This window comes from Vitis vinifera, chromosome 5 (assembly GCF_030704535.1).
Source record: "Vitis vinifera cultivar Pinot Noir 40024 chromosome 5, ASM3070453v1".
NCBI lineage: Eukaryota > Viridiplantae > Streptophyta > Magnoliopsida > Vitales > Vitaceae > Vitis > Vitis vinifera.
Genome location: NC_081809.1, coordinates 26059633 through 26074840, shown reverse-complemented (window position 1 = coordinate 26074840; position 15208 = coordinate 26059633). Strand labels below are relative to the sequence as shown.

General features: G+C 32.5%; 1 protein-coding gene across 1 annotated transcript; it reads left to right on the top strand.

Annotated features, from left to right (window-relative positions):
* Nucleotides 1-3846: 3846 nt before the first annotated feature.
* On the top strand, nt 3847-15112 carry LOC100249037 (uncharacterized). The gene is made up of 13 exons (XM_002274784.5): nt 3847-4331; nt 5864-6760; nt 7503-7603; nt 7714-7828; nt 8120-8197; nt 8374-8466; nt 8756-8839; nt 10751-10849; nt 11391-11453; nt 12013-12043; nt 13041-13087; nt 14043-14101; nt 14736-15112. The coding sequence occupies exons 1-13, from the start codon at nt 4284-4286 to the stop codon at nt 14968-14970; spliced, it is 1950 nt and encodes a 649-aa protein (XP_002274820.2). The 5' UTR covers nt 3847-4283; the 3' UTR covers nt 14971-15112.
* Nucleotides 15113-15208: the final 96 nt, after the last annotated feature.

Genomic DNA, 15208 nt, shown 5'->3' with positions numbered 1-15208 from the left:
TTCTTGTTTTTGTAATTGTCGTTGAGAATAAATTTTTTTTTGACCGACTTTAAATACTAGCCTTTCATCTGTACGGCTAAATCTGAATCCTTAAGGCTATGTTTGGTTCCGAAAAATTTGAAGGAAAATGCGAGGGAAAAAAATACAAAGGAAAAGTAGAATGAAAGAAAAAGTGAAGAAAAATAAAAAAATAGATTAAAAGTTGATAAATTATTTTTTTTGTTACTTCAAACTCATTTTATTTATTTTAACTCATCAATATAAAGATTAAATAATTTAAAAATACATAAGTTTTTAATTAGTTTTAATTATATTTGATTTTCTTTGATATTTTTCATAGGACAACCAAACATGATAAAATCATTTTCCTTAGCATTTTTTTTCTTTCCTTTGTACTTTCCAGGAACCAATGAACGTTGGGAAAAGAAAAATGACTTCGGATTAAATAAATTGACCGAATGTATGAAGAAATAGGATTAGGGTCGCAATTTTTTTTACTACCAATAAACATGGGGCGATTTGGGTTACAAAATTATTAGATAAAAAATATTAGGTTTGTTTGGTAATTATTTTTTATAAAAAAAATTTATTTTTTATGAAAAACACGTTTGATAATTAGAAAATTGTTTTTTTTTTTCAATAACATAAAATATAGTGTTTTCAAAAAACATATTTTAATTGTTTTTATTTGTTTCTTTTTAAAATGATTTAAAAAAATAATTATACAAAGATGTATAATGATTAAAAATAAAATTCTACATATAAAAATTATTTATAAAATATATGTAAAAATATTAAAAACGGGTTAAAACCTAAAACCCAAACAGACTTTTGTTTTATAAGATATTAAAAAACAGTTTTTAAAAACTATTCTCAAATATTATTTTTTATAACCGTTTTCAAAAATTGTTAACAAGGCCTTAAGATTTGTGTGAATTTAAATTACAAATAATCCACTAAAACCATAAATTGCATATCATTAGTTGTTTATTTATTATTATTCAAATATTAAAAATAAAAATGATAAGGAAAAATTATGATATTTGTTGTTTTAAAATTATATTATAATAAGGAGTTTACCATTTTTATTTAATTACTAAAATATAATTAAAATTTGAGTTTATGAGCAGTTATTTATATTAAATTAATAATACGTGATTTTTATGATTTTAAGATATTTAACTTTTAACCTCTTTTATTTTATAGATTATCAAACATTTATTTTATTTAATAACTAATAGAAGCTCATGAAAACTCATACTACTTACTACGGGTTTAGTGGGGGTTGAGAATTCTTAAACTAAATTCAGTTTAGTTTGACATAAATCAAAACTAATAGATGGATTCGATATAGGTTAATCTTATAACCCGTTAAGGTTGCAATTCAATGAACATTATTTTAATGTTATAGGAAATTAACAAATTTTAGCTTCAAAGTAATCATGTTTATGCGTCATCTTCATATTAATTTGCTTAACCCGATTATTAAATGAACGAGCTTAAAGCTTCAACTTTAATATATTATTATGTCATGCTAACATGTTAATGACTTAATCATGATTTATTTAATTATTGGTAACACCGTAAGTGTTGATTTACAAATGATCCATCTGTTTAGATTGTGATGAACTTTCAGTATTTTTAACAAAGTTTCGTGTTACCAAGTTACAATGATTTTATTGTTTTTTTTTTTAACAAATCATTAATTACAATAACTTAATTTATACTTTTATGTAAATTTAAATTATTTAACAAGCTATAATAAATGGATCACTTAACATGTTTCGAAATGTATGGGGTAGTATATAAACAAATCTACACAAATCATATCATATTATATAATCAAGAAGTTGTGTTTGTAGTAAGCACGTGATGATTTTTTTATTTAATAATTGATTTTTTTTATAATAAAAATAATCCATTTTTCATTTTAAAGCAAAATAAGTAATTCTCTAGGTGCATTGATTTGATGTATGTCACACACTTTCATATCTTTCCCCTTTTTTTTTTCAAATGTCACTCAGGCTGGTCATATTCTCCTTTCAATCTAAGTAACAATACTATGTATTTAAAATTTTAAACTCTACCTATCACAAGTCTTCATAGATTTAGAGATGGTTTTTCTCGAAAGTTGTTGAAAGATAATAGATGATTGACTATTTAGAAATAGACACTTTTTGGATAAAAATCATGAAAGCAAATTAAATTGAGATAAACTCAAAATACCGAATCTCTCATAAAAATGAAGTTAAGTTGACAAATTGATGATGATAGATCATTTTCACAAAGAAAATGGGAAATAGCCAAAATCATCTACAAAAAAGCTCATAAATGACAATGTATTGATGAGATAAATAGCGTAAAGTAAAACATTATACTTATATCTAAATCAATTGAAAAGTGCTTATAAAAACATCTTATCTAACACAATGTATTAGTTTACATCAACTCTTCAAATATGCACAAATTTTCTTTATTTTTTGTTATTGTATCCTCAATAGAAAATAAAATTAGCCTAAAACACACTTTGTTAGTGTGGTAAGGGATAATCTTTCTATAAGACTAATAAATTAAATATTCGATGAAAAAATTGGGCTATTTTGCATGCATCGCGTCTGATAATAGAATAAATTAATAAATTAAATATTATAATTAGTGACCTAAATCAAACAATGGGCTAATAGCCCTACATAAGAAGCAAATCTTTATTACACTTACGATGAAATTGAAATTCAACATTTGCTTGTTAATATTAATAAATTTGAGGGATATTTTACTTATGGCTTTGTATTCCCTATGATTAAGCAATATATATATATAATGTAATTTTAGTAATCATCATGATTTGATATTTTCACAACTATTATTCCTTCGAGTTTTGTTTTTATTAGATGGCTGGTTAATATTTATCTCAATTGATTTTTAATACAATAATTAGTCTCTAGTATTCACTTAAAAAATAAATAAGCTTTTAAAGAACAAATAATGAAAATATGATATATATATATATATATATATATATAAGCTACCTTTTTGTCACCATATCATATAATATTTAAAAAAAAATATAATATCTTGTATAATTGCTTAATGTTTACTAATGGATGCTATTTTCCCATGATTGTCACTTGCTTGCTGCGATTAGTACATGCCTAAGTATTTGTAAGATTTTTCTTTGAAACAAGTACAAATTATATCGCTTTCAATCCAATGGAAAGCTAAAATAAACTTTCAAAAGGGTCCTAATAACCACAAAACCACCGCAAGTGGCTTCCTCCACAGATAAATAACATTTTAAAGAAAAAAATAGTAAATTTAATGACACAAGATAAAGACAATCATAATAAAACAAGCCTAGTCGTTTTTATCAACTTTAATGATAGTTTGTATTATCCATATCGATAAAAAGAATGAAAATTATAATTGGATGAAAACATCATGATGAATGATATGTATATTATTCTCATAATTTATACTCGTATGTGTCATGATTGTTAATAACGCTATCGATCAAAAATTAATTTATATTGGATGATTGATTGATTGTAATTATTATTATGTGGCTTATAATACAAGGATTTGTAAACTTTATAATTATTCATTATAACGCTTCTCATTATTAATACAATTTATAAATCGTTTTTTTGGAAGAAAACATGTAACACAAAAACCTCTAACTTTTGTGAATATTTACATTTTATATGATTTGAGTTGACCTTGGAACCAATTTTTCCCGGATTATTTAAAAAGGAATAAAGAAAATACAAAAAGATGGGGTAAAATCAGAATAAACAAAAAAGCAGGGTCACCATGAGAACGACCCAAAAGAATAAGAAATTCAAAATGGCCCCACACAAAATGAGAGGCAAAGAGAAGCCGCAGTAGGGTAGCCAATGGCTTCAACAAGCCACACGATTCCCCTGACCCATATCTCTATATCTCTCTGACACCTCATTTTCGTGTGATTTCATTGGATAATTCGAAAACCCATCTCCAGATTCCCACTATTTCCAAGCCTTTAAGTACATTTCTTCCTCATTTGTTGCTGTGGTATTCTACCGACTCTATAGAGGTTGAGTTCCAAAAACCCCATTTGGGTTTTAATTCCATTCGTGGTGAATTCAAATGGGTTGGTTTGGTTTTACTGAGTTTTGATTGAATTAGCTCTGTTTGGGTTTGGATTTGGAGGTAGAGATGGTGTTTTCTTGTTGAATGTTGTTTCCAGTCGTGGGCAGAAGATGAGGGTGCTGTGAATACTGTTGGGTTGTTGAGTGTGTATAGTAATGTTGCCTGTTTGTTCAGCCACCACTAGCTGTTCTTCTCATTCTCAGGTGAAGTTTTGTATTTCAAGAAGTTGTGAATTTGTATGCAGTTTTACCATGTAATCACCAGCAGTGTCCGAGCCTTTGAGGAATTCATAGTTTTAGACCATTGTTGACCTAGTTTGATTTGATGATGTTGGGTTTATGTAAGTAGTAATCGAGCATTCATTCAGTTTATTACTCTCTTATTGAATGGCATGGTGAGGATTTTATGAGCCAATTGGATGTGATATGCGTAGTGTACAAATTGTCATGGATTCTACTGTTGAGTCTTGATTCTAATACAAATTTTGTATCAGAATTCCGCTATTTTTAATTATCCAAACAAATACCAAAGAGTGGATTGTTTCATTTTTCTTGATTTGCTTTACATCAGTGAAGAATTTTATGTAACAGTAAGTCTGCATGTATACTACAGTCAATCTGTGGAAGACAGCTTCATGCTGGATGTTTAATTGAAAGCAATTCTTCTTCTTCATTATGGGTGAATGTGTGTTTAAACTTGCAAGCTTGTGCATCTGTATGTTCACATGTCTGCATTTGTGTATCTGTTATATAAAATGCCGACTATGGCAGTTACATACTTTGATATCAACCATGCCGTTACATTGTTGCCCCAAACTCTGATATCAACCATAGCAATTTACATTTTAGCTACTTAGTTTAACTTGGAAATTGGAAAGTCCTTCCATGTGTCTGAGGACCTTATGTATCTGCTTTACTGTTCTATCCTCTTGAAAATATGACACATCCTTTTTTCGACCACATGCAGTTGAGTTAAGCAGTGCAAAACATTTTATCCAACTTCTATTATACATATGGGCATGCACAAAGATGCAACCATTATACTTTGATGGGTTTCAACTTTCAAGTAGGAGATTTTCCTGAAGCTAATTTAACCAGGCAGGTTGAATTATAAGTGGGTTTGCAGTAAACTTTAGAGATATTGGTTTGCTCAATTTGATACTCAAAAGAATCCAATGTACTTGGATGTCATGATTATTTTTTTATTCATATTTTCATATTTAAAGGTAGGCGTTGACCATCTTCATTTGTTCCTTGGGATGACAGTGGCATTTACAGGTTCCCATTTTATCAAAATAGGAGTTTGGTTTGAAAGAAATTTAGCCACAGATCGCTGGTTGGCTATTATATTAAAGGTCAAGATTCTGCAACAAACAACCCTAGCTCTAGGAAGGAGGTTTCCACACCCTTAGCTCCATGAAGACATTCATTGAGTGACTTCCAATCAATCTAGAACTAATACACTTATAAATAAATTCAAGCCCCTTGTCAGTGACCAAGGACATCACTAACAGGAATAACCTACTGCTGGGGAAGTCTTTCCAGTTTGCTAAAAAATTTGATTCCCTACAAAAGCTGTGTTTTGAGAATATAACATGCTGTCTTCTTCATTCTTCTAATTATTTTAGAATTTTGTTATGACAATTTTCTGTTTATATATTTCTGAAACCCTTAAATGCCCTGTTTAGCATACATGATTTAACAATTTATTTATGTTAAAACTATGCACCCTGCAGATTTCCTTCCATGGAGGGTCACGATCCTTTTCTCCATCCCGGAAGACTTTTGAGATTAGATGCCTTGCGGAAGACAGGGTTGTTTTAGGCTTGTCAAGTGGAGTTCATGCTCATGGAGTTTCCTTAAAAGCACAAGTTTCAAAATTGTCTAATTCTAGTTTTGTTGACAGTATTGAAAAATCAAGCTCTACAGAGCCTACCAGCATTTTTTCCTGCCCAAATGTATTTGACGGCCTTGAATGCAGATCCACTGATAAGTTTGTGGACAGTTCTGGTCTGTCTGGCACAGAAGAGAAGCTAGTGGACTACATGGACCAGTTAACTGAAAATGCAAATATTTTATCAGGAGCTCCTAATCTAGAAACCATATCAACCACTGATATCATTCCAAATAATCCCAACTCAGTATCTGACTCCTTTGGCATGGATAACGGTTCATTATCCAGTTTGAAAACCAATGCAGGAGACCTTTTTTCAGGGATCAATGAGTCCATAGGCAGTTCTGTTGATAAGGGACAAAGTGCTGTAAAAACCTCACTGGATACAATTACGTCTTCAATAACATCTGCTATCAATAGTGCTACTGATGCTGTTGATACTGCTGTTAGTAAAGTGTTTTCAAGTGTCGACCAAGCGGGGGAATTGGCTAATGATAGAGTGGTGAGCTTCTCAAATGACTTGAAGGAGGCCACTAGTAAAGTGGGTGCTACTGCTATTGATGTTTTAAGACATGGTATTGTTCTAGTGGAGGATTCTTTAGCAAATGGGGCCAGTTTTGCTGCTTATTCTTATGGATCTGCTAAGGAGTTGCTTCCTACAGAGATCCGGAATGTGGTAAATTTGTCTGAAGAGAAAGTATTAGAAATCTTGAGGCCTGCTGGCGCAGCCTTGCAACAGGTATTCTTAATTTTCCCCTTCTTCACTAAAGCCTACATGAGGTCTCATGGCATATTGATCCAGGTCATCCAATCATCGTCATTGTGATATGTTTTAGGTGAAAACAAAGCCTCCTAGAAAATGTCATCTTAACAGTTCAGTTGTTTTGCATAGTTGAGAAACAATGATTCTAAGAGATCGAACTGTCAAATCTGTACTGACGTTTCTAAACCCTTTCCATTGAGTGTAATTCAACTTAATTGGCTTTCGGTATGTTCACCCTATGGGTTTGGCCTACATGGTGAGGTCTCTAGATGAGCTTCAAGAGATGTTATACTTGTATAGGTTTTTTTTGTTTCCTTTTGTATAGTCCTTGTAAAGTAGAGGTTTCATTGGGTTTTTTGATCAGATGTGTATATCATGGGGAGGATTTCTCATTCTTCTCATGTTTTTGTTTTTTTGATAGGTTTCTCATCCTTCTCATGTTTTTATTCACCTTAATTAAAAAATCTTTTGTTTCTGATAAAAAAAAAAGAAAAAAAAAGAGAGAGAGATCGAACTGTCAAATCGCTATCTGGTTAGATCATGGATTCCCATTTTCACTATAAACCTTCTGCTTACATGAAACATTATACTATTTTAGTTACCATTTTGTTAATCTATAAAACATTATACAATTTTAGTTACCATTTTGTTAATCTATATGTGTATATATATATTCCAATGATATCCCTTGTGCTGAATTTGCATACACTGTAAGCAGTTCTATGTTGCTGTTGAGGGGTTGGAGAGAAACCTTGGTTTGGATCCCAGTGATCCAATTGTGCCTTTCGTTCTTTTCCTTGGAACCTCAGCCACTTTGTGGTATGGATGTCCTTTTGTGCTCTAATTGGTTTTTCTTTCCTTCTTCAATTTAGTAAGAGAGCACATCATCTTTTCGTGGGAAATTTAGACTGTTTATCAGATTTGTGCAGGGTTTTTTACTGGAGACTAACTTATGGTGGTTATTCTGGTGATATATCACCTCAATTGACATTGGAGCTCTTGAAAGGGAAGGAGAATGTTGTACTAGTTGATGTCCGGCCTGAGGCAAGAGACTGTAAATTTTTCTAGCCTTTTTCTTTTGTAGAATGGTTTCTGTATAAAATTCTGATGTCTGCATCAAATTGGCTAAAACAACCAAATCCTCCCACTTCTTTTATTTTTATAAACAATTATATCTTAGAGTTTCTATTACCTTTTCAAACTTCGTTGTTGAGGCTTATAATTAATTGTAGCATCTAGGGAATTTTTTTTTTCCATCCACTCTAAGGAAAAAGATGTTTTGTATTTTCTAAACTTAGTCAATAATTTTTGGTGCTGGGCAATATATTTGTGAAGGATCTGAGGGAAAGGGATGGAATTCCTGATCTTCGGCGAGCAGCTCGATTTCGATATGCAAGTGTAACTCTACCTGAGGTTAGTTCAGGCATTCTAGTGTCATTTTCTACATATTCAACAGGCAAATCATCTTGGAGGGAATAAATTACAATCTTCAGTACCAAAAAAGAAGCCTAGAAAATCATATATGATGAGACTTTGGGTGTATTCCCTTTTCTCAAGTTCAGTTTACCCTGTTTTTGGTGAATTTTTAGTTCAACAGCTCTGTACGAAAGTTATTGAAGAGTGGAAGAGACCTTGATGACTCCTTGATTGCTGCTGTCATTCGGAACTTAAAGATTGTTCAAGTAGGTAGCACTATGTTTATATTTGGCTATGGGTTTTTACTTGTTTGGCTGTGACCAACCTTTTTCTATGTTCATTAGCATGCTTTTTGCCTAGATTCTGAATTGAGGGTAAAATTGGCAAAATAACTTATAAACCAAGATTGGGTCTTTTGGTTGCCAGTTTGTGGAAATGTATATTGTCTAAAATGTTTCATGGCAGTACCTTTTATCTCTAGCTTTCCTATAATACTATATCATGCACTTTTATGCAAATGAAAAACTCAGAATAATGTTTTTCTCCTACCTATAGGACAGGTCCAAGGTCATAGTTCTGGATGCTGATGGTAGTCGTTCCAAAGGCATTGCAAGATCTTTGAGGAAACTTGGGGTTAAGGCAAGTATTATTTAAATCTATCTAGATTCTTGATACTGTAAGTAATTGAGATTATCAAACATTTCTGATAAGAAAAAATAAAAAAAATAAGCAAAAGATGTCAAACGTAAAGGAAAAGAAAAAAAGCACATACACTAAATCATGGTATTGAGAATGCCAAGCTTTGTTGCATTAACCATATTCGACTTTCGGGCATATGTTTAAAATATCTTTATCTCAACCATTTGGAAACTGGAAACATAACATGCTTAGAGACGAAAATAGCTAGAAATTTATGATATTTTTCGTGTTTGGCAAAAGTCTCCTTTTGATTCTTGAAGCTAATATTAATTTCCTCCATGGTCTGTGAAATTACACTGACCTTCCTTCAAGCTTTTCTATCTGAACCTCATCTCCCCTCTGATATTTTCATGCAGTTAGCTCCCTAATCATTGATTTATATGACAACAGTAGTAGCTACCAACTATGTAATGTTCATAATCATTGTTAAATCACTCCAAGTTTCAATTAAAATTTTATTAGTAACTTATTTCTCTCAGATAGAAAATACATGTTATTAATAATATTCTAGATTGTCTTAGATAATCTAGAATACATGTTATTTATTAGTAACTTGCATGTCGTACTTTGGGGCTCCTTTCTGGAGTGCCTTTTTTAATAAATTGCTTTTTACCCATAAAAAAAAAAAAATATTCTAGATTGTCTTAGAAATTTTTTTAACGTTGGTGGATATAGATGTTGTTTGTACTTATACCTATTAACTTAAGTATCAACCCTACACGATAGTGATTTAACTTCTTGTGCAAAATGATTTACGCAAGAACACAACAAAATCAAGTAAATTGTTAATAACAACTTGGATTTTCTAGAAGGAAAATATCTAAAAACATAGTTATATTAGTTAAACAGATAATATGTTGAGAGGTAACTCTGTAATGTGGCATGGTAATTAAAAAAGTCATATATTGATTAAATTATAAGCATGTCAACATGGTATGGACATGGTAGTCAATGTGGGTTGAAGCCAAAATTTCTGTAATCTATGCATTTCTTTTAAATTTTTGCTACTATAAGAATAGAATAGAGGCCCTTGCTTTTAGGATGTCTGCTGTCTGTTCTAACTTTTCACCTTTGTCTCCTTAAAGATATACACTCATAAATTACTACAAAGACATGAGAGTGTTTGGATATCTGGATTTGGATTAAAGGTAGGACTATCTAAAAATCTTTCACTTGAAAAGTCTAGAAGAGGAGGTAAGCATTAAATAGTCAAAAAATCAGAGGAGGCCAGTGTTATAAAGACAACTTGGGGAAGTCTCTTTCATTAATGTGTTTGTAATCTAATGCTACTACTGGAAAAAAAAAAAACCAAAGAAGAAAGAAAAAAAAACCCTTGTTTCTTAAGATTGTTGATACTATCTCTTCACTTTTTCCCCCTTAAAAAGTATTCATGCATAATTATCACAAATTAAAGCCTCAAAACTCATTAGAGAAATCGACCATGAGTCAGATCTGCATCTTAAAACATTTTACCAAGATATTGGGAGAGAAGGCATGAAGAGAAGAGCTGAGACAAGGACAATATTTAATCAGTGTTAAATGCCCACATTCATGATACTGAACCCCCCCTAGACCTCTTGAACCCAGAGAAAACTCAGCTGCTTCAGTGAATGAAGTGGGTTTATTTTGTAGAGCTGTAGGGTTATTCATTTGGCCTGTAAATTCTAAATTCTGAGAAATCAAATACCAGGGAGAGGTTTGATTCATACCTAGACAAATTTTGGAGAATTCTTTTCTTTGCATTGGCATACAACTTGAGGAAATTTCATAACCCAATTAATAAGTTTTGGCCTTTTGGAATTGTAAAGCAGATGACCATATGCTAACTCTTTGGTTTTATTTGCACAACAGAGGCCATACCTGGTCCAAGGTGGCTTTCAGTCTTGGGTGAAACAGGGTTTCCGTGTTAAAGAGCTCAAACCTGAGACAACACTTACCATACTTAATGAGGTATTTATGGATTCTGACACTTGTGCTGCATTTTTTATTGGATTAAATCTTTCTCATTCGTTTGATTGTTAGTAGTCAGGAAGAGGAGATGGTTTGGTCTAAACATAAATCTGGAAATTTATGGAACTTGTTGGCTTTTATTATCAGAGGGTTTTGAGAGTTTACTTATTATTATGGAAAGAGTTACATAAGAAGAATTCCAGATACGTGATGTGTATAAATGGATATTAGAGATAAAAGTAAAAAATTCTTTATGATCTCTGTGATCCTGAACTTGTTCTGAGTTCTAGAATTAGGATGAAATCCAGATAAAAAAAAAGGTTCCTTCTGACATCCAATACCATGTGATCAAATGTTTATTTTACCTGTCTATTTTTATGAGGTTCTGTAGGATTACCATTATATCCTTTATGAACACAGATAAATCTATTATCATGGTTCTGTTTGCAACACTCATGCAGTCATTAGTAATGCTTGTTTTTTCTGATACTAGATCTGAGCTTTTCATTTATGTACTAATGAATACTTTGTTTCTTTTCAGGAAGCAGAGGCAATCATAGAAGATATCAATCCTACTCCAGTAAAACTTCTTGGATATGGTGTGGTAAGAATCTGCTTCTTGTATGGTATCTTTAGTCTTCTTAATACTTCTAACATAATCTTTACCTTAAGATTTAATTTTCTTTCCATTTTTTTTTTCATTTGTTCAATCTATCGTCATTTCCCACTTTCAATCTGTCGATTGCTTAGATATGTAAGAATAAACTGAATTATACTACTATCTCTTCTTTCTCTTGGCATGCACCGGCATGCATGTTGGAGAGCAGCATTAAAGGCTTGATCCGTCTGGTGAAAAGATTCGGACTTGGAGGATACTCTTAAACATCTGATATTTTGAACAATTCTATATGGTCCATACATTTAACCTCATGCAATTGGGTCTCTTTTTCCTGGGGGATCCTTTTTTGTGTGGGATTGACTTAGTAAGCTTAAATGGCTGTGCACATTGACTTATGATCATGGACAATGTACACCATTTTGTTTTGTATCTATCAGAGGTATAGGTTTCATGTTGTTGTCATGAATAATTTAGTGATTCCTGTGGAATTTCAATTTCAAGTACACCCTTTACTAATATATGCAAATGCTTTCTCTATGGACAGGGTCTTATTGCGGCAGTGTATGCATCAATAGGTGTGTGAACTTCCTCCTTCAAATCTATTAGAGTGGAAAAAACATTATTAACCATTTGAATATAAACTAAGTGATCTATGATATGTGATTATGTACAAATGCACCAAGATCCCATATTTCTTTCTTTCTTTCTTTCTTTTTTGATAGGTAAATAAGAATTGTATTAAAAGAAAGAAAGTATACATGTTGTATACGAAGGAAAAAAAGGATAAAAGGCGCAAAGACACAAAAACCCACCATCGCACCCTATCGTGAGCCTACCCAATCGACAAAGTCTAACAATGATAAAGATCCGCCCTCAATGTACAATCTAACCCAATCCCAAAATAGATACAAAAAATAATTTTTAATTGTTTGATTTGTGCTTTCAAAGTTGTCAAAAGCCCTCCTATTTCTCTCCCGCCATAAAGCCCAAAACATACACAACGGAGAAGCTTTCCAAGCCTTCTTCCTCTTTTTACCCACAAAGGACCGGTGCCAACTTAGAAGAACCTCTCTAACTGAACAACTCAACACTCACTGAATGCCAAAAAGTGCAAAGATCAACTGCCACAACAAACGAGCTTTCGAACGATGGATGAGAATATGGTCACTAGTTTCTTCTTCTTCCTTACACAAGTAACATCTATTAGGAATCCTCCAACCCCCCTTTTTGAGTTGATCCAAAGTCAAAATCTTGGCCCAAGGTGCTTCCCAAGCAAAGAAGCTAATTCTTAGGGGCACCCAAGAATTCCAAACAATACCATGGGGGAATGGTTCCACTCTCCTATCGGCCAAGAAGGAGTAGGACTTAACAAAGAAAGCACCATCCTTTGTAGGCAATCATACCATGACATCATCGTAGGCAACCAAGATCCCATATTTCTTGTTTAACCTTTTTTTGGGACAAGAGCTGTCTGATATCTCTGTGTGTGGTAAAATCATTTGAGGATCATGGGTTTGTTATCACATTGCTTGTTCCATGACTTTAAACTAAGCATGTATAATTTTGTTTCAGAGTGGGAAAAGACACTACAATTTATTGGCATTTTTGGCCTTGGTCAGGTATGCATTTTCTTTCTTCAATTAATACATTCTCCCTGCAGTTTTACATTTTGATTTTTAATATTGAAAAAACTCCTAATAATTGAGCTTTTAGAAAATCCTGTAACTTTCCATCGGAAAGTGTTCAAATTTATAAATGTTTGGCATGGAATCAAAAGTATGGGTTGACTTATTTGATTTTATATAATTAAATCTTGGATTTATGTGACAAGAGACAACTAGTTGATTATGCCATTAAGACTGACCTATGGATCCAACCTTTTACCTATGAGGCACTAGTTGCTAAATCCCACTATGGTCAACTATTAGCCATGTCATTACAGTCCATTCGTAGACTCTATAGATTATAGGCATAAAGCTACAGTGGATTCCCCAGAATATAATCACATATAAACACATTGGTAGCGGACTCAAGTTCAGGTGATGGGGACAGTTTTTACGAGAAACCAGATCCCTAATCAACTATTCAAATTTCTTTTGCTGGTGGGAAAAATCCTGAACCCTGGTATTCAGACTTATGAAAGGTCCCTTTTCTTATCTTTTATTATTTACATAGGGATTGAAGTAAAAAATCTGGCTCTAAAATGTAACCAGTTAAAAAAAATGGAATGTTCTAATGATTTTTGATATCTGATTTTACTCTTTGCTTTCATTGACAATGCTTTGTTAGGTCATGTTGGAAGTTTCTAAAATAGACAGCCAAGAATCAATCATAAGCTTGGTACAATATTCTAGATGGGCCTCCTCATCTACCAGTGGGTCCTAAACTCGTATTCATGTTCCAAATGCCCACCAACAATAGTTTAGAATCCGTTTTTCTGTTGAGGCTCAGATGCAAGATTACCTTTTCCCTATTTTTCTTGAACATGATTTTGAAACTTAAATGGTCTCTAAGTTTGGTGTATTTCAATTCTTATTGTTGCTTAATGTTTGGTCCATTAAAATTTTTTACCAGACCATTTATCGGCGAGTTGCTGCTTATGAGGGACCTGAAGATTTTAAGCAAGACGTGAGGTAAAGCCTACTTTGGAAAGCCCCATCTAATCATGAAGCTGCTATATGTTTGCTATTTCATTTCTATTTGGCACAGCTAGTTATATTGGTGTTCTATAGAATCATGTCTTGATTGTAAAATATGATGAGGTTTGCATCATGAGAAAATGAACCTGCCATATGAATGTGAGAATCTATTAAAATTAAAGCAAATGTGAGACTACAATTTTTTTCCTATTCATGTTTCTGGAAATGTGATCTCTGAGTTTACAAATAAAGAAAACAAAACAGAATCATATGATTTACCTAAGTTAATTTTATATGTTGTTTTGGGCTCTTGATGAATCCACCTCTCAGAACCCTGGACATGGTTTTTCCAAATCTGACAAGTGCCAATTATGACATCTGCCAATCGTTCATTTAGACGAGTGGCACATTGTCGAATGTTTAAGGTCTTGTGTCTGTTTGGTGCTTTTGGAGTCATGTTGGCTGGCATTTCTGTTCTCGTTTGTTGTATATCTTCACATCTCTTTAGTTTTTTTTTTTTTTTTTTTAATCACAAAATGATTTAGGAGTTTGCATTCAGTATTCTTGTTAGTCACATGCATTTTTGGGTGGATGCTGATGAATGGCAATCAACCTGTGTGTCTTGAAGGTTGTTGCTCACTCCTGTTAGACTTGGAGCTCAAGCATATTCATGGGCTGCCGGGAAATTAGAATCAAATGGCATTGGACTACCAACATCTCCTTCATCCTTAGATGTTCAAAACCGGGTATTGCAGGCAGCTGCAAAACATGAATCTCAGCCCTCCGACACTGAAGAAACACAAGACCCATTTCCAGATTCAGCGGGTGCTGTTACTGAGAGTGTAGACCTCTCTGAAGCATAGGTCAATATTTTCTTGGAATGTAAGTATTTCAATTCAAGCCTTATATTGTGTATGAGCAATAAATTGAGTAGTGCCGTTGTTGAGTTTAACACAGATGACTGCTATATAGTGAATGAAAAATTCCAGTTGGAGACTTTTTGTATGAGAGCTCAGATGAGTTTTGTTCAATCCCCTAAATTGCTAAATCCATAGTCTCTCAATGAAACATAGATTATCAGAGGCATATGATTTGAGATTT

What these genes read in the sequence shown, in the direction of transcription:
- LOC100249037 (XM_002274784.5), top strand. Translation starts at nt 4,284, where the DNA reads ATGTTGCCTGTTTGTTCAGCCACCACTAGCTGTTCTTCTCATTCTCAG. An exon ending in CTGGCGCAGCCTTGCAACAG is followed by an intron (nt 6,761 to 7,502) that starts GTATTCTTAATT and finishes CACTGTAAGCAG; the next exon opens with TTCTATGTTGCTGTTGAGGG. An exon ending in GGCAGTGTATGCATCAATAG is followed by an intron (nt 12,044 to 13,040) that starts GTGTGTGAACTT and finishes ATTTTGTTTCAG; the next exon opens with AGTGGGAAAAGACACTACAA.